The sequence below is a fragment of the Lactuca sativa genome, chromosome 8 (genome assembly GCF_002870075.4).
Source record: "Lactuca sativa cultivar Salinas chromosome 8, Lsat_Salinas_v11, whole genome shotgun sequence".
NCBI lineage: Eukaryota > Viridiplantae > Streptophyta > Magnoliopsida > Asterales > Asteraceae > Lactuca > Lactuca sativa.
In genome coordinates, this window is record NC_056630.2 from 23737704 (window position 1) to 23763191 (window position 25488).

General features: G+C 35.5%; 1 protein-coding gene across 1 annotated transcript; it reads right to left on the minus strand.

Annotated features, from left to right (window-relative positions):
• Positions 1 to 20815: 20815 nt before the first annotated feature.
• On the minus strand, positions 20816 to 24293 carry LOC111888946 (uncharacterized). Its single transcript, XM_042897518.2, has 2 exons — positions 23571 to 24293; positions 20816 to 21052 (listed from the first exon to the last, which is right to left on the minus strand). The coding sequence occupies exons 1-2, from the start codon at positions 24240 to 24242 to the stop codon at positions 20975 to 20977; spliced, it is 750 nt and encodes a 249-aa protein (XP_042753452.1). The 5' UTR covers positions 24243 to 24293; the 3' UTR covers positions 20816 to 20974.
• Between the last annotated feature and the right edge of the window lie 1195 nt (positions 24294 to 25488).

Here is a 25488-nt window from a genome sequence, read left to right on the forward strand (position 1 = left end):
GACTTCCAGACCAGATTATGGGCAGAGTGTACCCAGGCGATTGAGGCGCAACAGTTGGCGCAAGAGTTGTCAGATCTCCACCAGAAGACTAAGACTGTGGCAGAGATCACTGCCAAGTCTTGGGAAAGAGCTTATATGGTACCATAGTATGCAGCAGATGAGGAAATGAAGAAGGTAAGTTATCAGAACATACTGTAGAATTATAGCAGGGAGATTGTGAGTATCTCGGGGTGCAAGACCCTAAATGATATGACTTCCATAGCTCGAGAGCGGGATATGGACTTAGAGCACATTGGTAAGAGGGAACCAGATTAGTTACTCATATTGAAGGGTCTCGAGAGGAGACTCAAGATTTCGGATTAGCTTCCGAGAGACCAGTAGGACTAGATTCGGTGTAGCACTTGCGGGAGTAAGGAGTACAACGTCATCTTGGTTTATTCCAAGACTGAGGAGTAGCACGAGAAGCACCTGAGGGAGGTGCTAGAGACTTTGAGGAGGGAGAGAAATTTCGAAAGGTTCTCTAATTGTGATTTCTGGTTGCGCGGGGTGCAATTTCTTGGGCACCTTGTCAATCAGAAGGATATTCTAGTCGATCCGACTAAGTTAGAGGCCGTGATGCAGTGGGAGATTCCGAGGTCTCCAATTGAGATTCGGAGCTTCCTGGGTTTAGCGGGTTATTACCGGAGATTTATTCGAATTTTTAAGAGTTGTGAGATCTTTTGGATTAGCTAGTGTTAAAACACTAGCAATGGTAAGTGTGGTTTCTAGCAGATTGGTCATGGATGGTGAGAAGGATTGGGAATTCTTCCAGTTTTGTGTACTGTAGGGCATTAGCTGAATCAAAGTGGGGGAGAATCACCCAAGGATTCAGAAGCGAGGCAGTTTTAAGACTAGAATAAGTTTCGCATCCTTATTGGGAAGGAAGATAGCCCAAGTGGTTGTATGGTTTGAGGATAGTGTGAGATGGAAGTTCGGAAAAGCGTGCCAATAAGGAGATCGCGTTCTCGTGATGTTACTAGTAAGCCTTGGGGAATCAGGTTTGGGATTCCATTTAGGACATGAGTTCAGTTGAGTGCGGGGCAAGCGCGTGTTCGATCCAGCATCAGAGTGTTGTAAGCCTGCGGGTGTAGCCATAGCATTCACTAGTAGTCAGATAGCATCAGAGTGTTGTAAGCCTGCGGGTGTAGCCGTAGCATTCACTAGCAGTCGGATAGTATTAGAGTGTTGTAAGACTGCGGGTGTAGCCGTAGCATTCACAAGATTAGCAGATAGTACTAGAGTGATGTGAGTCTGTGGGTGTAGCCGCAGCCTTCACTAGGTTGGTAGATAGCGTGAGTGCGTTGTTAGGACGCAGAAAGATCAGTAGTACTCACCATTTCAGGTATAGCAGTAAGGATATGGAAATCCATGGATTGGATTTCGGAATTTCCCAGTCGGATTAGACCTGGTTAAGCCAGTGATAAGACTGTAGAAGCGCCACTACAGAGAAGAGAGCAGAGAAGCAGTGGACTGCTTGAGGTCATTTATGACACAAGGCTACCAATGATCATGTAGCAATCGCATTTAGCTTTGGGTTTGGTGACGTCAGGATTCGACGCATGGAACCAATCAGTTAGAGCAGAAGGTCGTTAGGGCCACAGTGACGAGATAACTAGTAGCAGCTAGATCCATAGAAGGATTGCGTTCAGAAGTCGTGCGAGGCGGCTAAGTAGGGAGTCCTTTGGCTCTGCAATTAGGCTGGAACCCGATAGTTCAGATGATTGGCGGAAAATTTGAGACCAGGTAGGTCTCGGAAGATGTTGGGAAGCAGCCATGTGGCAGCATATAGTTTCAGACAGTTCAGTGTTTCAGGCAATTACCGCTCTTGGGCAATGTTAGTAATTGTGCCCTAAGTTGCAAGTACAGTCAAGATAGCTAGTTTATTCGGAAGTGACAAGTCACTCACAGCGGGATTATCAGGACGTTGGCCAGGTATAAGTGAATCACAGGGATAAGTGGATTTGTGATTCTGTTTTCTAGTGTGAGCCTTGAGTTACCAGAAGTTGAGCAGGCAGCTGAGTAACAAGTGGATTGGATTTAGCAATCATGAATCAGTAGAGTGGTTTGTCAGGGATTCGGACCACCTCAAGACATCAAAAATTAGATGAAGTAGATGTGATCTTGTTGCGAGGAAGTAGTTCGCCTACAGATGTTTGGGCTTTGCGATCATTGGTCACAGCTACCCTGAGAAGGTTAGGGTGTACTCAGGATTATGGCCATATTACTTGAATAGTTAGCGTGTAAGGAATGGTAAGGAAGGATTTCGAGGACGAAATCTAATTTAAGTGGGGGAGAGTTGTAACGCCCCGTTTATTTAAATAATTAATAAATGTAAGTCCCATGATGATTTGTAAAGAATATTAGGAGTCGAGGGTTAAAAGTGTACGTTTAGGACTTAAATTGAAAAGATTTGAAGGCTTAAGGGTTTATTGGTGATTTAGGGATCTTTTATGAAAGAAATTTATGGGATCAGGGTTTTAAAAGTAAGTTTTGGATTCAGTTGTAAAGAATTTCCTAGGGCAAGGGCTAAAGTGTAAGTTTTAGGGTTAAATGGAAAAAGATTATGGGAGGAGGGGCTAGTATTGACAAAATGGTCAAATGCTTGGATGAGACACGGGTTAAGACCCGGTGCTCATTCTTTCCTGCTTCAGGAAGAGAAGTCGAGTAACCCTAACCCTAAGAGAATAAGATGCAGCCGCTACTACCCATTGAATGCTTTCATCGGCCTCCATCTCCTTTTCTTCTTCTTCCGTCCAAATGAGACCGTCGCTTGCTGCCTTGCCGACAAGCACCCCCCTCCTTGCTGTTGCCGGTGACGTAAGGGATGCCGGAAGAGCTGCCGAGTCTGGCGACTACAGCTACGTCGTCGCTGTGTGGGTTCTATGTGACCGGGAGGTTCTTGGTAAGGGACCACCACCACCATTGGGAATGTTGGCTGCCGCCGCTGTGCCGCTGTTGTTGCTTTTCTAGTGCTCCTGCCGCCGCCGTGAGCTACCAAGGGAGGGTGGCTGGACCTTTGTGCAAATAGAATCTTGTAGTTCGGGAATCTGTCAACCAGCAGCTGGGGTGGAGTCTGCGGGACTTCAGCAATGTGGGATTGTGTCTACGGGACTTCAGCAGTGTGATGTGAGTTCCCTTCTAGTAGGAACGGGTCTAAGGCCACAATGCCAGCCCGTCTAGCTTTCAGTCAGCTTTGGACCTCGATCCGATGTAGTAGTTAGTATGTTTGATGCCTCCGTTGTTTAGACGGGATTATTGCGTTTATGCCAGTTGATATGATTATGCTATGTTCAGTCAGTTAGCTTCGGACTTCGGTCCGATGTAGGGGACGTAGGTCCCAGTCAGCTTCGGACTTCGGTTCGATGCAGTAGTAGTATGTTTGATGCCTTCGTGGCTCAGATGGGATTTATGTGTTATGTGTTATGTGTTATGTGTTCCGGGCAACAGCCCGATGTAGTATGCAGTATATGTGAGGATGCTAGTTGTTATACTATGCTGTGTTCAGTCAGTTAGCTTCGGACTTCGGTCCGATGGAAGGGACAAGGTCCCAGTCAGTTAGCTTTCGGACTTCGGTCCGATGGAGGGGACAAGGTCCCAGTCAGTTAGCTTCGGACTTCGGTCCGATGGAGGGGACAAGGTCCCAGTCAGTTAGCTTCGGACTTCGGTCCGATGGCGGGGACAAGGTCCCAGTCAGTTAGCTTCAGACTTCGGTCCGATGGAGGGGGCAAGGCCCCAGTATGTGCTTTATATGTTATTGCATGGTATGCGGTAGATTGGGGGAGCTCACTAAGCTTCGTGCTTACGGTTTTCAGTTTTGGTTTCAGGTACTCGGTCTTCAAATGAGGAGCTCGGGAAGATTGCAGTGCACACACCATAGTCAGTTAGCCTGGGGATGTTTGACTCTGATAATGAGATTATGTTTTGAATTCATACTCTAAAAATTATGTTATGACTTAAGATACGTTTTTATAAATCTGGTTTTAGTAATGTTTTAAAAGAAATTTTTAGTCGTGATTTTTGGGTCGTTTCATATATTCTCTTATCTCTCACCCATATTAAATCGATTTACGTGCAAAGAAGTACCCCCGAAGCCCCGGTATCAATCCCAAACCCTGAAGCAAGTTTCGAAGCCCCAAAGATCCCGAGAAGTGCAATTCCTGAGCCGAAGCTCTGCCCGCGAGGAGCCCGGTTTTTGTAAAGATCTTCCAGATCTATCGAAGAATACTACTTCTGCAAGTCGTAGTGCTGTCCGATCATCATCTGATCAAGTGAGTGTGTAGTTACTTTCTTCTAACGCATAATTATGAAGTATTTTATATGAAATACGTGTTATGTGTATAATTTTGTTGTTATGTGTGTGAATGTATATTCACTTTCTTCTATATCATAGATCTGATTTATTCTCTATGAAATACGTGTTATGTGGGTGTGCCTCATCTGTTATGTGGAATATGTATTGAATGAGAATGCTATACAGGTGTTAAACTATGTATAAAAATATATATTTTTATCTACTAATATGTTGGGTAGAACATTGGTAGATAGTTGATGTGTGATAAACAGATGAGAGGCCTCGATGTTGTTGTTGTTGATCTAGTTATTCAGCGGAGTATGGATAACGACCACAGACTCTTTCTAGACAGTCCTTTGGAACGCTAGCAGGTTCATAACCTGTAGGTGTTGTGAACGATGGGTTCACCGGTGTACTCTATCCCCCTCATGGTTGCCTTTAGGATATCTATTGTTGAGGAAACCCCTTAGCAGTAATGTCTGTCCCGATGAAAATCCTAGATTAGGTCCCTTGAGATAGATGTTGTTTTAGGGACATAAAGTGAGGATAACGAGAATGGGTAATCGGGTTATTGTTGGTTGGTGAAATTAAATATAATTATTTATTGTGGGTTGAAAACCCTATATGCTCACCAAGCTCCCAAGCCTGACCCACTCAGTTTATTCGTATTACAGGTAGTGGCGCGAGGGCATAAGATGGATGAATCATCAAGTTGTTTTGTTTACAAGTCTGTATATGTATATATTTGTTGAATGACTTGTAATGTTATCGTTTATGATTTATGGTCTGTATCGGAACATGACATCCCGAGTTTTGATTATCTAATGAAAATGCATCTCTTGATGAAATGCTTTGATAAATATTATTTTATCATATTTTGTTTTGGAAACAAATTCCGCAACTCTTTTAAATCAAAAGGATTTACTCTGAAATTATTTTAAAAAGCATAAATGAAATCGGTCTTTTCTGGCCGTGATTTTGGGGATGTCACAAATACCTTGGAAAGTTCATATTTGCATGTATAATAGAGAAAACATAGATCCAATGTATTTAGGGTTGCATGTACACTTAGGAGTGTTAGAATGATCAAAACCCAACATAGTGAAGATAGCTTTCAGACTGATAGGGATAATTTCCGCTCTCAGTCAGGCTGGGTCTTTACCCTAAATGGAGGAGCAATTTCTTGGAAGAGTTCCAAGCAAGAGACAGTGGCTGATTCAACTAGCGAATCAGAGTATATTGCAGCAAGCGAGGCAACAAAGGAGGCTATATGGCTGAAGAACTTCATTGAAGACCTTGGAGTTGTACCAGCTATTAAAGAGCCAATGGAAATTTTCTGTGATAGTGAAAGTGTTGTTGCCTTAACCAAGGAACCAAGGGATCACGGGAGATCCAGACACATCGACATAAAATACCATTTCATCAGACATGGAATAGAAGAAGGACTCCTAGTGAAGAGGGTATCATCGGATGAGAATCCAACAGATCCCCTCACAACTCGGGTTAAGCATCTCCAGCATGCTTGGAGCATAGGGCTGAAGGATGATGTTAGATTTAGTAGTTAGATAACCTCGAAATTTGTAAAGTGTAATTGACATTAGATGATGAATAAAAGGTGTTTTATTTATGAGTAAAGTGTTGCTATCTCTTGTCGATCGTTTACTATATTTCTTTTGCATGTTTTGACTTCCAGAATAATTACGTTTGGTATATCATATTATTCAAACCTCCACAGTCGGTCATATTTCGGAAGTAGGTACGAATCAAGACTGTCATGATTGGTTGCAGAGGTCTAAGGTGTTGGACATGGCTACAACAATCATGAGTGCTCATAAGTTCTGAGCATTGGAATCAACCCACGCTCACTGGAATCACTTCATGGAATTTATCTCGAGTGATCGTGAGACGGTAATATCATATAAGTCTTCAAACCTAGAGATATGATTTGTTACTTATGAGTTGGTTATGCACTGATTGTACGAAAACGCATTGGTAACTCGATGTTATAAAACGTGCTTTTGTGTATAATTCAATGAGTAGTAGAACAAACATATGAGTCAAATTTTATCTGTTCCTTCTTGGATTAGAAGCTGATATCTGGGCCCCTCGATGATTTTGTTTTGACCTACGTACCGGGCCCGGTTAGAACTTAGTTGATGTGTTCAACTAAGTTCTTTGTCAAACAAATAGGAAATAGGGAAACAAACTGCTGGACAATAAAGAAGACATTGTTCCATGTATTTGTCCGGCTGATATCTAGAACAGAGGATTATATGATCACTTATCTTAAATGGCGTATCATCATCTTCTCAGTTCCGAGAGACCTTGAAAGAGCTACGATTGCTGATCGGTTCCTGAAGTCATACTTGCAGTTATAGTTATTAGACTTATCCAAGTGGGAGACTGTTGGATAAGGTGTCTAAATCCATAACTATTTCTGGTATCTAGTTGACCCGACCCGGCATGGTCCATTTGGGTTGCATGGCACCATGCAATTGGATAGACTAAATGAGAGAAATAAAACTTGTGGATTATTAATATATTATAAGTTCTAATATATTAATAATATTATGTAATTAGTTTGATCAAGAATTAATTAAGTGATCAAAAGATAACTAATTAAATATATGGGTTGATTATGTAGATCATCCATAACTTGTATAGTGGGCTAAGAGGCTCCATGGATTATCAAGTTAGGTTCCACCCATAGGATGCTCCATGGATGCTCCATGGGAGTTACAAACCCATGGGTCATGGAAATGAAGAGTCATGACACATTAGGGTTTACATGGTGTAACCCTAGATGTGTCAACACTATATAAGAAGCCCATTCTCCACCAAAATCGGCTACACATAAGAAACAAGAGGGCTAGGCTGATTTTAGAAGTGTGTATTCTCTCTAAAGTCATTCCAAAAGCATTTGGTGTTGTGTGAAGCATTTGAGGCATCACACTTGGGGTGCTAGGCTCACAAGGTTTCAAGGATCATAAGCAACAACAAGGTATGTTATTCTATCTTTCATTCAAGTTAAAAATTGTTCCCCATGTATGCTAGATAGGAATATAACCTTGGAATTCAACTTTGCATGATTATTAGACAGACATAGATCCAAGGTTATTAGGGTTGCATGTACACTTAGGAAGTGTTAGAATGCTCAAAACCTATCAATATACACATAAGAAATACAATCAATAGCAAGCAGGAAGGATAAAATACATAGCAACCATGATGTATGGCGCTGCCCGAGCCTCCTCGATAGTCAATTGAAATGCACGACTCTTCACCGCTGGAGCATCCGCCTTAGCAGGGCGGCCATCAGTGATCCTTAGTGTATCGGGCGCAGTGACCGCCACTGCTCCTCCCCCTCCATGTAACCTCAAACAATCGACCCACTTATGGTCTGTCTGGTTTCAGTAAAAACAAATCAAGCCCTTCTTGGGGCAATCCCTATTCATGTGACCCAGCTGGCCACATGCGTAACATCCTGAGCCTGCTGCTCGACAAGCCCTACTATGCGGTTTACCGCACTTGGTACACCAGCCATGACCCTGATGACCCCTATTGGAGGAATATGAGGTCTTAGGCTTTTTAGCCTGACCTACTGATGTCTGTGCCTGCTCTGGTTTCCGCTTGGTGCGGAACTCCAACTCCATATCCTGCTCACGGGCCTTTTCCACCATCTCGTTCAGGGTCTTGCACCCTGTAAAGCTCACAAACTCACGCATATCATCCCTCAACATGGAATGATACCTCTTTCTCCTCATATCCTCATCCACAACATACTGCGGGATCAATAATGCTCGTTCTCGAAACTTGGCGGTGATCTCCGCCACAGTCTCGGTGGTATGCTGATGCTCCTGAAACTCCCCCACTAATCGTTGCACCTTAATAGGTGGTGAAAACTCCATATCAAATCGTCTGACAAACTCAGCCCATGTCATCTTAGCCACACCGGTTGTCCCCACCTGGCTAGTCGCCTCTCCTCCACCAATCTCGGGCTCGATCCCTCAACATACATGAAGCAAACCCCACCTTTTCTGCATCAGGGCAAGAACTCGTGCGTTGGGCGTTCTCTATGTCCGCACCCATCATCGACTAACTATAGGATCCCCAAAGAACTCCGGCGCCCCGCTCGCCTTGAACTCTCAGAATGAGGGAGTTTGGGCCCCGACCTGGCCCACAACAATCTCGACTCTGAATGACATGAGCGTCTCCTCCATAATCTCCATCATCCCTTCCTTGACCTTCCCAAATATCACTAGAGTAGCGTCAAGGATGCATCTGGTAACCTCGACTATAATAAGCTCGCGCAACCTCTCATCAATGGGCTCGGTACTGTCGTTTGACCCAAATCCGGATCCTGATCCTGATCCCCCTGCTCCAAATCATGTTACCACCATACTAAACTGCAATATCATAAAACATAATGATCAAGATATCCAAAAAGGGGATCCTCCCACATCGGTTCTCCTTAGAGCCTCCAGATCTAACACTGGTTTGGGTATAGGTCCTATGCTTTGAGTAGTACGGGCCCAATACTACCTTCCACACCTACCTGTACCTTCTTCAAGGGTCTACTTGCTGACTCTAATTCATCCCAGAACAAAATATATCTCGCAGGCTACCACATAGCTCAAATCCTAGGCTATCCTAAGATTTGCTCCATCCATAACAAACCATAATTCAATCATAGCAGGTTGCCCGTATACATGCAAATTATACACAGAAAAGGATCAAATAGAATTTCGAATAATAGATTCTACCCTAGGACCACAACCATACAAGGAACAAGAAATAAGGCGAAACCAATCATTCTAAGGCTATAAGCTCCTAACCGTATACAATTTTAAAAGCATACACATAGCAAAAATCCATCCGACTATCATAATCCAAACATCAGTATAGCATGGCTAACAAATCAGGGAACTACTTACTTGAGCTCAGCCGATCATGCGCCTTACACTCTCCTCGTTTTTCCATTTTAAGAAGTTTTTAACTTTTGATTTTTGAAAACAATTTTACCATTTCCGTAGTTTGACTCTTGACACACCCTATAGTGTACCCGAATTCCTCAAACCAAGGCTCTGATACCAACTTGTAATGACCAAAATTTTCAAAAGAAAATTTTCATTTTTAAATAATCAAACAATTCCAATAAACCACAAAATCTCAAGAACAATTGTTTTCAAAATCATAATATCAACATTTTTATTTCGAATATCAGACTGTACCACAAAAGCGCATGAGAGAGTGCATGCCGCGCCATTAACCCTTGCCCTTTCCCTTAGGCTCAAAAGTACCTGAAACAAATCAACAAACTATAAGCTAATGCTTAGTGAGTTCCCCAAAGCATACCCCATACAATCCACATGATCACATAATCAATATTAGCTATAAAAGCTACATAAACCACATAATCCATGCATACAAACATATAAGGATGTCGTGAGCTCTTCCTAGGGTCGTACTCCAGGAAGCCATGGGCTCCCCCACTTGCATACCACTTAGCATATAACCAACTAACATACCACATATCACTACATCAATTAGTGTACCACATATCAAGAAAATGGGCTAGCCTTAGTGCCTTCGACCCATTGGTATGGTGAGGAGACTCACCTCTCGAGAATGCTGAACTGATAAGATAAGATTAAATAAGTCCCAACGCGCAACTCCAACTCAATTGCCTATAACCATCATGTGATTAACTTGTCAAAATCCCGAAATACCATAAATACCCTCAAAGTCAACCTTGGTCAAAGTCATGGTCAATAGTCCATGTTGACCCCAATTCGTCGATTGCATCTAACAACTCGTCGATTTCCTTCAGAGTCCATAAAACTAAAGTCCCGAGTCAACTCGCCGAGTTACCTGAGTAACTCGTCGAGTTCTTTAGTGTCCAAGAGGCCGAGCACTCTAAACCGAAATCTCTAATCGCTCACCGATACCTTGAAATATTCATCTATTTCACTACTAAAAAAATTGATATTGAAATATTAATCTATTTCACTACTAAAAAAAGTGCTATTTTCGAGGGACACTTTCCTCGGAAATTCCTAGGAAAACGGCGTTTCCGAGGAAATGCCGACAAAATCCTGTGCGTCAGTAAAACCCTCCTAGGAAATGTTTTGTAAGGGATTTCCGAGGAACTTTCTGACGAATTACCTAGGAAATGGTTTTGTCGTAAGTACTGAGGGTTTTCCTAGGAATTTTGTTTCCTAGGAATTTCCTAGGAAGATCATTTCCGAGTAATTTCTAAGGAAGATTATTTCCAACGGATTTCCGAGGAAGTTTATTTCCAACAAATTTCTGAGGGAATTTATTTTCGAGAAATTTCCAAGGAAGTTTATTTCCGACGAATTTCCAAGGAAGTTTATTTCTGACGAATTTCCAAGGATTATTTCTGAGGGATCTCCGAGGAAATTTGTTTCTGTGGAACCTTTTAGGAAACTTTCTTGACAGCTTTTTGTGACACTTGTTCGTGACACTTGTTCGTGACAGAAGTTCCTAGGAATTTCCTAGGAACAATGCAGCTATAAAAAAAATAAAAAACAAAAAAAACAAAAAATTTAGCCTAAAATGCAGAAAAAGAACTAATAGAAAAAAACTTAGTTCATTCCATATATCTAAAAGTCATACAAACGTTTACACTTTAGAATATAAGTTTCAACAATCGTGTAAACCAAAAAGATAATATAGAAGTCTTAAAAACGTACAAACGTTTACAAAAAATAACCTAAGGAGCAATCGATGAATTGGATGGATTGTCGGGACGGTTATTAGTGTCATATCGTCTCATGAACTCGACCATTTCCGCCATTTGGTTTTCCATTTGCGCTTGTCTTTTGGCCATTTCACCATTTTGTCGGGCCAATTCAGCATGAGCTTCTTCCAATTCCTGGACCTAAAAAAATGTTAAAAGAAACATACATACATTAGTAACATAAAAAATTGCAAAAACAAAGTATATATTAACATTGATATCTATTATACCAACATATATTTCACTTATAAATGGAATGAACTTAAATTTTCTTATTCACAATAGCAACATATTATCATTTTTATATACAATAGCAACATACTTTTATTTTCTATCAATTATAGCATTTTACCTTTTTTTCATAATACCAACATACTATAATTGTTATTTACTATCAAAGACCATATACTTCTATGTTTTTTTAAACAATAGCAGCAACTTTATTTTATCCAAAATAGCAACAAACTTGATTTTTTTTTTATATCTATAATAACAACATATTTTATCTACTTTGCATTTTTTTATGTCAAAGAAAAATACCTGCTGTTGTGACTGCTGGTACTCAGAAGAGGTCGGTTTGTTCCCGTTGGATGATGTCTCCGTGACAACAAAATGTAGATATGAACTTCCTACCCCGTAAATACGTCTGCACTTGCCTCTCCCTTCTTGTGCTTGCACCTACAAGTCAACATCACCATTTGGATGTTGAGTTAGGCCCTCCCCGTACTTTTCAACCATGGCACTAGTGTATCTCTCCTACAATTTATCAAAACAAAATGATGGTTATTATTGTACTATTTGAAGTTGAAGCACTAATTATCTATAAAGGAAAAGATAAATTACACATATTGCTCTAGCAATAGGTGTACAAAACTCCAACTCTTGAATTGTATCATAATCTTTAGCCTTGAATTTTTTCTTGGCCTCTGCAGTAAGGTGGGTAATAAGAAAAAGTTCCAGAAATGTAGGGATATGCTTCAATTCCTTTTGCTACATAAAACACATAGTATAATTAGTGTAATCTATGATTCAGTAAAACCAATTACTGAATTATACGAATTTTGATTCGCATAATTACCAATTCCAGTCGATACTGATCATAACCCCTGGATCCCCCTGTATGTCTCGAAACTGTATTTGTGTCCCAATACTATAAAAAGAATATGTAAGATAATATATAAAAGGAAAAAAATAACAAAAAATCAATAATATATTAATTAGCTTACTTTACATAAATCCTTCCATACGTCCTCATTGAAAGTAATAGGCTCAAAATCACGCATGATTGCAAATTCATTATCTGTGTTCAGGATGTTGTGACCGGCCGCTCGAGCTCTATTTGCAGATTCATGTCGATATTCACTCATTATGTCTGAATAACGATCTTGCACCACACTTCTAAATCCACTTTCGATCATTCCATCATTTACCAAATCCCACCGATATTATTTCTGTTAAAAAAAAGAAACTAAAGCTAAAAGTGCAAACATAAAACAAATCAACTTAAGGTATGCAAATTATTAATTGATATTACCCCAAAAGCACAAAACATTTGTTGAAATACTGTAGGCGGAAGCTTAGTAAATGTGGGCCATGCTCCATCCAAAAATTGATCAAATATAAGTATGATCTGATGATGTACCTGATAGCATGCAAACCTACAACAATGAAATATAACCAAATAAGTATTTTTATAATATGAGTCAACAACATAAATTTAACTATTAAAATGACATACTTTTTTCCGAACTACTCAAGATACGGCCTAGTATCGCCATATCTATGAGGTGTATCTGTGACATTCGAGTCGCGTTGTGTATCATCATCATCATCTTCTTCAGAATCATTGTCAGGGTCGATGCCAGAATTGTGGGCCTCATGTACACGACGACGTTTAATTATCCTCTGCGTATCGTCCATTTGATCAGATATACCAACATCACTAGTACTTCCAGCGTATCCACGACCTAAGTTCTCAGCATCATGAACACTCAACGGTGTAAGCCGTGTACATCCCTGTCGCTGTCGGTCATTAGGACTGGAGTCCTGAGGTTGGCTACCAGTACTGTCATGGCCATGGGCAGAGTCGTGTAGTCGACCACCAGTACTGTCACCACCACCACGAGCAGAGTCATGCCGTCGACTACCAGTACTGTCATGACCACGAGCAGCAGAGTGATGTGATCGAGGTTGCCTTCTACGACTACCCGACATAATGTGTGTATCCTGCATTTGATTAAACAAGAACGATTAGATACAAATATGATAAATCCCATATAATTTAAAGTGAACATTGGTAGATTAGCCGTCACAAATTTATGGGAAATGCATAGGAAGTTCCAAGGGATTTCCTAGGAATCAAACAAAAATTTTCATTCTTATAGGTTCAAATGTTATTTTTTATTCATTCCATATTTTGTGCAACTTTGTTTTACATGGAATACTTTTATCTTACCAAAATATGTATTATGCATATACATAAACATTAATATGTAAACATACACTATATAAAATTTATAATGATAAACAATTGTTTTGAGTAATGTGTTATGGTGGTGTGCACACTTACGTAAGTATATATCATCGCATAACTTAGTAAACTAAAAACAATTCATGTATAATGAAGTTGTACAAAATATTGAACGAAAAAATAAATGTTTCGTATTTTAATATTAAAAAATGGATTATGTTCCTTGGAAATCCATAGGAAATATGTGGGAATTTCCGATGGATTTCCGAGGAAATACATTAGTCGTCACAAATTTAAGGGAAATGCATTGGAAGTTCCAAGGGATTTACTAGGAATCAAACTCATTTTTTCATTCTCATTATTTTTTATGCGTTCCATACTTTGTGAAACTTTGTTATATATGAAATACTTTTATCTTACCAACATATGAATTATGCACATACATAAACATAAATATGTACACATACACTATATAGAATATATAATCATAAACAAGTGTTTCGAGTAAGGTCAAGGTTCTAAATGGCGTGAGGCATGGCGTGGCGGCAAGGCCAAGCCTCAAGCTTAACGAGCCATGGCGAGCCACGACGTTTTTCAAGGCGTGATGTAAGGCGGCGATTTTGTATTAATTTAAAATTATATTACCACATAAATATAAATTTATATTAAATATAACTACTTTTTAGAAGTGTTAAATCAATAACTAATAACAAAAAGTTAACAAAAACCACAATACTTGTATCTCCGGTTTGAAAAGACATAACAAAGAGAAAAAAAACTGTGTCTCAAACGAAAAAACACGCGCCATAACACGCCATAACGCGCCATGGCGTGCCATATCACGCCTTGCCACGCGTTACGCCTAACAGCAACGTTATGAAGCTTTTCGTAACGGCAAAGCTACGCCTCACGTCATGGCGCGCTTTGGCGCGCGCCATGGCGCGCCTTTTAGAACACTGAGTAAGGTGTTATGGTGGTGTGCACATTTACGTATGTATATCATGCATAACTTGGTAAACTAAAATCATTTCATGTATAATGATGTTGTGCAAAATATTGAACGAAAAAATAGATGTTTCAACTTTTAATATTAGAAAATGGACTGCGTTTCTAGGAAACCCCTAGGAAAAATTTGTGAAGTTCCGATGGATTTCCTAGGAAAGACATTATTCGTCACAAATTTCTAGGAAATGCATATGAAATTCCAAGGGATTTCCTAGAAAGCAAACTCGTTTTTTCATTTTTATAGGTTCAAACGTTCTGTTTTTTGTTCCATATTTTGTGGAACTTTGTTATACATGAAATACTTTTATCTTACCAAAATATGTATCATACACATACGTAAACATACATATATGCACATACAATATATAGAATATATAATAATAAACAAATGCTTTGAGTAATGTGTTATGGTGGTGTTCATACGTACGTAACACAAGTGTCTATATAAATTATTTAAGTCTAGTAACAGTCATAGTTTAATTTGTTTAAGTAACACAAGTGTCTATATAAATTGATCATTTGTATGCTAGTTCCTAGGAAATGCCACAGAAATACGGAGGGAATACCAAGGAAATTGTAGTAAGTATGACATTCGTATGAAAAATGTAGGGACAATGACTGTGTTCTCTACTAAACTCGATATGATTTATTTTGTTACAAGGGAAAAAAATGTTAAAAAAATGTTACTAAGGAAATACCGATGAGAGTTGGGTATTGATAAGGATCCTAGGAAAAGCGTAGGAAATACCGAGGAAAGTGTAGTTCATACAACTTCCATAGGAAAAATGTAGGAACAATGAGTGTATTCTCTACATAAACTCGATATGTTTTTGTTGTTACAAAAAAAAAATTGTTAAAAAAATTATTACTAAGGAAATACCGAGGAAAGTTGGGTATTTATAAATATCCTAGGAAAAGTGTAGGAACTTCCGAGGGATTTCCGAGGAAAGCGCGTTTATGGTTATTCCTAAGAATTTCCTCGGTAATTGGTAGGTAATATCGAGAAATTCATTTTCCTCGGAAATATCCGTAGGAAATCCCTCCTTTTTCTACTAGTGTTTGAAGTTCAATTTTAATAAAATGATTAGACCCGGCAATCGAGCGGGTTTTGACCCTGATCCGATCCAAACCTGTAAGAATTATATGGGTTTGGAGCATAGTTTTTGATTTGTTTACCCGTTAACGATCCATATCCGCTAACGCTTTTATTAAATGGGTTAGGTATGGATCATCACGGATCCGCTCCATTTATAACCCGCGCCCATATAAATTTTAGAATTATACATTTATATTTTATACTTCTTAACGTTTAATTTTAATTCCAATCAAAAGTCCAAAGGGCAAAGGCCAAAGAAAAAAACGCTTTTACATAAGAATCGATAAGTCGGTTTCTAAACTTATAGACTTCTATCAAGAATCATAATGTCATTCAATTTATATTCATCAAGAAATCGTCATATCCATTTCTAATTCAACAAATCATTTTTTAACATGAAAATAGTTGACAATTGTTATTCACTATCACTACAACTGACAATCATAAATCAATTCAAAGTTGTTGCAATAGTGAATTTTAATTCCGATTGAAATTCCTCGAGTATGTAATGTCCTTTTCTAAATCATTTTTTTTATTTAAAAAAAATGTTATTTTAAGTATTAAGATATAATATACATTTTTTTATTTAAAAAATTTTATTTTAGGAATTAATTAAAATGTGTTTGATTATTTTAAAAACATTTGGGTTATGAGATGGATTTGGATATTAGTTGATTCGGTGGATAAGAGTATGAGTCTGATTATTTAAAACATTGCAGGTTACGGAGCGGGTTTGGATCGGATTTGAAATTTGCTAAAAGGGTTTGGATCAATGCCGATTCGCTCCAAACTCGCTCCATTGCCAGGTCTAAGAATGACGAGTTGAAATCGATTAGCAAAAAGGCTTTTGTAAAATATCCCAAGAATAGTATTATATATATTATTTAAAATTATCAAAATAATAAAAACAAATATTCACCATGCTCCATCACACGTTGGTAAATGGACAATATATATAATTGTACACGGACTAGGGTTAGCGAAATGAAATTATTTAGCAACTTGTTAAAACAAGGGGAGTTGTTTTTATACTCCTTTTTAATTGACATAAATAAAACCGTGATTTGACATCAATAATCTATTTTGATTTAACTTTTTTTTTTTTGTCTTTTTGTTTTGTTGTTATTGTATTATTATTATTATTATTTTATTTTGACGAACAATCTTACGTATTGTTCCGACTATCTATGTGTTATTTTTTCGTTTTGACTAAGTATGTACTATTTTGTGTGTGAGTTTTATTTGATGACTATAAAAATCACAACAAAATAGTAACCCCAAATAGTTTGAACTAACAAAATAACATGATAATAGTTCGAACGAAAAAAATAAAACATTGATAGTCTGAATTAAAAAATAACACCATGATAGTCTAAGCGAAAAATAAAACATGAATAGTCAGGAAAAAATACAGGGATAGTCAGAATAAAAAATAACACAGAAATAGTCTGAACGAAAAAAATAACACATAGATAATCGGAATGAAGATAACAACATAATGTTAGTCGGAACAAAAAAATAACACATGGTAGTCTAAATGAAAAAAATAACATATGAATAATCTGAACAAAAAAAATAACATAGAGACAGTCAAAACAAAAAAAAAAACACAAAAATTGTCTATATGAAAAAAATAACACATAGATAGTACAAACGAAAAAATAACATTGAATAATTCAACCAATAAAAAAGCAGAAAGAGTATGAACGGAAAATAACATAATGATAGTCTGAACGAAAAAATAACATGTTGATAATCCGAATAAAAAAATAATACAAAAAATAGTCTGAAACAAAGATAATCCGAACAAAAAATAACACAAATAGAAAAATAACATGGTGATAATTTAAATGAAAAAAATAACATAAATATAATCAAAATGAATGATAAAATATATTTTTAATAATAATAATAATAATAATAATAATAATAATAATAATATGTATTTATTAAAAATATAGAAAAAAAAAAAAAACAAAACATCACATCAGAAAATAAACTAACAATTAGGGGTATGTATGAGCATCTCCGATAGAAATTTATTTATGAGTTTTTTTACTATTAGTTTTAAGTTATTTATCATTTATTCTAATCATATTTTTATCCTTTAATTCCATTTTAGTTTTAAATATTTTTAATTATTTACTAATTAATTATTTATATCAAATATCTAATGACATATTATATAAGAATTATATATTTATAATGATTATATAATAATTTCAATTTTTTTATAACTTCCACATTAATTTTTAGTATTTTATGTATAAAATAAAGACTTGTGTATTTTCGTTTGTTTATGTTATTTAACGTTTATAAAATATGATGTGTGTTTAGAAAATGATTATTTTAACGGAGAGGATTTTATACACTATTTTAAATAGATAATGATAAATTATGTAAAATTAAAGAAAAAAGTTATTGAAAAAGATTAACAAAAAGTTATTTAATTATAGATTAAAATTAATAAAATGATAATAATCTAAATCCATAGGTTAACTATAAGAGATTGGGGTCGTTTGATAGTTGCTGACCGAATTCATTACAAACATCTAATCCCACCCTCACTCCCGTCTTTCTTTCCTTAGACCCCGATGAAATTTCCCTACAAACACCACCCTTCTGATCGGAGTTGTCCCTACCCAAACACTACCACCTCTATCTTTCAATGATTAGGGTTTTAGCCGCTTCCACCACCGCCATAGAAGATGATGCCATCATCATTCACCACCATTGTTGTTCTCCACCACTATTCGCCGACAACCTTCTCCATCTCCCCACACCCTCAACTTTTCTTCATTAACGAGATTATTATTCACCACCGACCACCAAACCATCATTCATTGGATTTTTTTCAACTACCTCTACCTCCCAAAAGACCTAAAACACCTAATGATCAATGGTTTAAAAAAAGATGAATCCAATTTGAAGGGTTTTATAACCTCTCTCTTCTTCCTCGAGTTTAAATTTGTAGATCGATAGGTTTAAAGAACAGATCAGGTATGTCTCTCTCGTTTGCAGATCTTGAAACACACATATGGAGCTACCGGAGTAGACGAAGGGGGTGGTGGTAAGTAGGCAACATTGCTTGAATTTACATCTGGGTTGCAAGCCATCTTCACCAGCGTTTGCTAGGGGTAAGAGGTTTTGCACGAGTAGGGAGCGGAGAGAGGCATGTGGGTCTTCGATTATCAGGAGCAAAGAAAGCCGTCATTGATAGTGTTTGGGTTTGAAAAAGATTGATGATGAGGGGTGGTGGGTTCTGTGATAATTTGAATATGGAGAAGAAAGGGTTGCTTCCGGTTCGGAAACAGATTCCAAATCCAAAATTAGCAAAACTTTCATTCACATTTCTGTACTAATCAAAACGGATTCAGTTTGGGAACACGGATATGGGTCATGGGGATGAAGAACATAATAGCGAGAGAGAGAGAGAGAGAGAGAGAGAGAGAGAGAGAGAGAGAGAGAGAGAGAGAGAGAGAGAGAGAGAGAGAGAGAGAGAGGGAGAGGGACAGAGAGAAGCCCAGACGGACAAGATAAAAGGCATGGTTTGTTTTTTTTTTTAATTAGAATAATTAGAAAAGAAATGCAATGAAATTAAAAAGAAAATTATTCAATGGCAGATTTGTCATTTTAGGTGGAGTATGGACCAAAACTACATATAAATGCCAATTATAGGGACCAAAATCACACAAAGTATCCAAAATTGGACTACTTATGCATCACTAAACTATTTTGAACCAAAACTACATAAATTTGACAACCATAGCTAGGGACCATTTTTGCAATTTTATCTACATCAATATCAAGTTGGGTTTTGAAGCTACCCGCCAATTAACATTAGCCTTCATATTCCTATTATTACACCAAATGAAGGATTTAGTAACGAGTCTATCAAATATATCAGTCGATTTCGGTTTGGTCCTGCAAAAACAATCGAGTATTTCTAAACACCAATTAATATATGCCGCCACAGAATAAAAACAACCTTAAATGACCTTCGGTTATTATTGCATGCGAAATGAAGAGAACCAAGCTAGATAACCGGTCAACATAAGACGACAAAATCATGGACACAATCAACCCCCAACACGTCACAACCTGAACCAAAATAGAAGTGGTAATAAAACAAAACCATAATCACGATCCGATATTAGGTGAGTGTTTGAGATTGCTTCACAAAATAGTTTATTAACTTATTAACTTTTTAAAAAGCTAATAAGGTAAAAAAAATGTTTGGGTATTTAAAATAGCTATTGAAATAGTTTTTTGGAGCTTTTTACATAGACAAAATATGAAGCTTTCTAAAAGCTAGAAAATCTTAGTTTTTCATAAAAACATTTTTAAAACCAAGGTATTGCCTTTTCAGTTTTTCCTATCATAAAAGCTAACCCAAAAGCTTGTAAAAACTGTTTCCCAAAAAGTTATAAACTAATAAACACTTTTCCTAAAAATACTTTTGTGATAAATAAAAAAAATAAAAAAAATAATTCAAGCACATCCTAAAAAAAGATTTAGGCACAAAATTTATATTACTCCAAACTATAGAGATCATTCGTGTAATTTATTATAGATTATAAATCAAAGATTTACAAGGTTACTAATTTGTAGGTAGGAAACCTACAACCCAAATAATGGTTTACATGTAATTGTAAATGCTATATTTTATAACATAACTTGTATGGATCTTTAGTAGTTTGATTTGTTTTTCGTTTGTATATATATAATTTTAACCATCTAATTTATTTACCTTTTTGCAAAATCAAAAGTGTGATATATAATTATATATATGCAAAAGTATATTTTTTTTGCAATACTTATATAAAAAAGATAAACCTCAAAGTGTGGCTCATGTTAAATATTAATTTACCTTAGCCTTCGTGAAAGATAAATTGTAGAACACGGTAATATATTAATTTACCTCAGCTTTCGTGAAAGATCAATTGTAGAAAATGGTAATATTTTGGACATGCCAAAATTTCAACTTTGGACCTTGGTGTGAGATTTTAAAATTGCAACTCCTAGGCTCCAGAGGGGCTTTTTTAGCAATACTTATATATACATATAAATATGTACATTTTTCTTTTTCTGTTGCATACTTATTAAATTTACACATTATAAGATAGGACAAAATCAAATAAAGTCATAATTCATAAACAAAAAATATAGTCACACTCCTCATTAGGAAATTAAACCAGAATATCTAACCGTTAAAACCTTAAATAAGAAGGCCATAGACGACATCAAATCATGAAAACAGTCATATAAAATTAAAGTCAAAGCCCTCAAAAACATAGCAAGAACAATGATCTAAGCATCGTTTGTTTTCTGATATAGAGTGGTTAGCACTTCATTGGTTGATAAAGATGCCCTCAAGAGCTTCAATGCCTGTCAAAATTTAAACAAACGAATGCATATCAAGAGAGATATATAAACAACAAAGTTGATAGTACTAAAACATGTTTGATATTGCTTTTAAGCCCTATTTTGCATTATATGAGTTTGATGAACCTAACAGAGTCTCTTTTTTTTTTTAAAGTGTTGGCATTTTCTGCTGGGCAAGCTGAATTTTCTTCATTATTTAGGTGTTTGCTTAATAATTAAACACCATTAATTAAGAAGTTTTCATGTTATTTTGAGTTGTATTAGGCTATAAATTAAAGCCATTAGGATGTCTTAATTTCTTATATATTCATTCCTTCTTCCCTTTTATTCTCCTTATTCTCTCCTTATACACGAAACGTTTAAATCTAAAAAGTGTCGAGACCATAGTTGGGTTTTCCGTTCTTTGGGTTTCCAATTTATATTATCAAGAGTTTTGTACACGAGGCTAGTGTTTTAGAAAATTATTTACTAGTGTATTATAATTTTAAAAGTATTTACTAAAAGATAGCAAATTGGCAAATTTTCAAACCCCATGAATTTCGACATACAAATCACCTTCTTCTTCAACGTTGGTGGTTCATGGAGAAAGACGGTGTAGCAATCTGTGCATCGGTCCCACTTCATCATCCATGATCGGTGGTGCAATAGAGGAGATGCTTTCATCGTCATCGGTATACATGAGGTAACTGGGGGTAAAATTAAACACAAGCATTTTGGAGACCTTCCCTCTTCGTCAGAAACTGCACTTTCGTCTTTAAACCCGAGGGAACGCCATAGAAATTCAGTGACATCTCTGTTTTAAACTTTACTTCAATCACCTTCCTCTTTTCAACTTTTTTCTCCTAAGTTTCTATCCTGGTTTTCCTCCACACCCAGTGGGATCTATTTGTGTTGTATTTGATAAGATAAAGGATCATAATCTGCACACATCGCTTCATCGCCATGAAGAATTGTGAATGGAGGAGAGAGTTGTATATCGAAGGGGATGGCATAATTTTTTTTGGTAAAGATTGGTTTTGACAAAAAAAAAAACACTCATATATAACCAGGTTGCTAGTTTTCCCAGAAAGGCAAGGTTGGTCGTTTTAATTGCGACTTTACATGCTCTCCATCATGTAACGGTTCAATTCGGAAATGAAGATCGAATAAATTAGTGAATGGAATCCACACACACACACACACACACATATATATATATATATATATATATATATATATATATATATATATATATATATATATATATATATATATATATATATATATATATATATATATATATATATATATATATATATATATACTAGTTTATAACCCGTGGAACCACGGTTAGAAAATTAATTAAATTTTCTAAATAAAAACTCAAAACTATTAATTAATAATTTTAAATAACTTATTAAATAAAAGATATTTTTTTAGTTATATATAAAATTATAATCGTTGATTCAAATAAATACGTAAAACATATTATCTTATAATTTGTAAGATTTTATTTTATTATAATTTGTATAAATTTTATTTTATTTTTATTCTAATGTTATTAATTTAATGTAATTAAAATATGATTTAAATTTTAAAATTTGAAATTTGAAATGAAGAATTAATAGATTGATAAGTGTCATGATATTTATTACAATGTCTAACATATTGACACATGGCAAAAAAACTACTTTTATATATATATATATATATATATATATATATATATATATATATATATATATATATATATATATATATATATATATATATATATATATATATATATATATATATATTCTGCTTCCCGTTATGTAATGTAAATCAAATCGACATCCCATGGTTCTCTTACCTTATGCCATGAAAATGAAATTAGAAAACCCAAATTTATTTGAAATTGGCTTTGAGGATCACTTTGAAGCGATTAGGCCAAAATAGCCTTTCGTCACTAGTCCTCCCTAATAAATGAAAATAATTTTGCCACATGTCACTCTCTTATTAATTTGGACACATGTCATTTCTTGGTATTTTTGAATAATTGTTTTTTTTTCCATTTATCATTTTATTATTTTTTTCTATTTTCTTAATTAACACATCATATTTACACCACAATTAATAATAGCCTTAATTGAAAATAACCAATCAATTACAATATTAATATTCATATAGTATTTAATATGTTTCCTTTTAAATTTAAATTTCAAATCTAAAATTTCAAATTTAAATAAAATTTTGGATCTCACACCTAATTATAGCTTAAAAGAAATTACTATAAAGAAATGGCATGAGGGTGGATGTTGGGAAATTAAATTAATGGTCGTCAGTCGATTTTTAGAAAAATAAATAAATAAATAACGTAAAAGAAATAATATTTATTTAAACTAACTGGTTTATTAAATATAAAACTAGGTATCATATATCGTGGGTTTTCCAGTCGTCTTTGGGTTTCCCGTTTATATTATCACCGTATGTATGTGATGTACATGTATTTCATTAAAGAAAGTGGAGTATATAAATTAAGAAAGATATTAATTAATATTACCTCATCTTTTCCGAAAGGTAATGTTTTCTCCTCAAGCTGACTCAGATCCTTGACTGCAAAACTATTGATGAGAGTTATGCTTGAAATAGTGGACATAGGCTTCACCACCAAATCATCCATCACCATATAAGTCACCACTTCTTTCACAAAACCTGCCTTCGGTTTCTCCTGATCAGCTTCCTTTAAATTTACCACCGGTGTTCCAATGAGGTTCAAAGGGACATTCATGGAACGGCTGCAAGTAGGACACAAAGTAGCCGGATTCTCAGTCGTACTAAGACAATATTGATGTTGATAACCGTTCCTACTTATGCCAAAATAACTACACGTGTAGACTTTTTTTGTTGATGTAACCGGTAATCTCTCATTAGCAGAAACATCATCCAACAGCAGAAACATGTTCCCATTGAACGCTGTTTTGGAACTAAAGATATTATCTTTATTGATGCCAGGTTGAAAGTAAATCGGATTAAGGCTTTCGACGCTTTCTTTTAGTTTACCTAACCCACCGACCATATGTTTGGAGCCCAGGAGTTGGTTGATTGTGCCGAGAGGCAAAGAGAACAAGTGCAGAAGGAAATCCACAAACTCTTTAGGGGCTTCTGCATATAAGACCTTTTGGGTTCCCTTGTGGACTAAAAGCTTAAGCGTGATCATGTCTTCGGAAGCCATTGATAGAGTTTATATATGGTAGCTTGATGATCGATGTATGTATATTTATTAGATACTTGAAAAGTAGGGTTTGGTTTGTGGATAAGCATGATACTAACCTACCTCAATATCAGGATTTCACATATCTATATTATCTTATATTAACTGAAACTAAAAGATAAAATATTTAACATTTACCAATAGAAATATATCTACTATAATAAATGAAAGTTTTTTTTACCACATGTCCTCTACTCATTAATTTGAACACATGGCATTTTGTAGAATTTTTAAATTTTCTATTTTCCATTAGTCATTTTATTATATTTTTATTTTATTAAATTAAAATTTCACATTTAATATGTAAGGTAATATATATGTAAGGTATTTATTAAAAATGGTGTATATATGTAACTAGGTGTGAGACCCGTATATTATACGGGTTGATTAAAACAAAATGTTAATATAAATGATTAAATGGAAAATTTATTTGAATTTGAAATTTAAGATAACTGAAAATTATGAGAAAAAAACATGCAAAAAATAAATTAATTAAAATTATGTGTTTAGTTATCAAATTTGTGTACTAAACGGGTAAATTATAACAAAATGCTAAACATAAAGGTTTAAACTGTAAATTTATTTGAAATTGAAATTAAAATTTAGAATTTGAAATTTGAAATTAATAGTCATTATGGTAGTTTTAATTTATGGAAGTTATATTAATGATATATTGGAAATAAAAAATGAAGTAAATGACTAGTGGAAAATAAATATATCTCAAAATAATGACAAAATGACAAGTGGCCAATTGAATGAGAGAATGACATGTGGCAAAATCATTTTTATTTATTAGGGTAGAAGATGTATTCAATACATTAAAGGCTCACTAATTTTAATAATTCAAAATTTTTCTTATTTTTCTTACAAATTCAAAATTTTCAAATTGTTAAAATTCTATATATATATTTTTTAAAATAAACTCATGTAATACATGGTCTCACACCTAGCTCTATATCATTTTATATCATACACTATAAAGGATTTGATCAAATTTTTAATGCGTCAAGGATTTGAGCAAATTAACACCGGTCGTAACAGTCACACAAAAAGGTAATTACTTTGACAAGTCAATTTAACTCCTTTTATTTTAGCTTATACTTTTGATTTCATATAAATTTAACTGAAATGCTAAATATTTTTAAAACTATATTGTTAGCTGGCATAACAACTCGACAATAAATATGACAATTATCATCCGCGTCAC

What these genes read in the sequence shown, in the direction of transcription:
- LOC111888946 (XM_042897518.2), bottom strand. Translation starts at nt 24,242, where the DNA reads ATGGCTTCCGAAGACATGATCACGCTTAAGCTTTTAGTCCACAAGGGA. An exon ending in TACCTTTCGGAAAAGATGAG is followed by an intron (nt 21,053 to 23,570) that starts GTAATATTAATT and finishes AAATTTTGACAG; the next exon opens with GCATTGAAGCTCTTGAGGGC.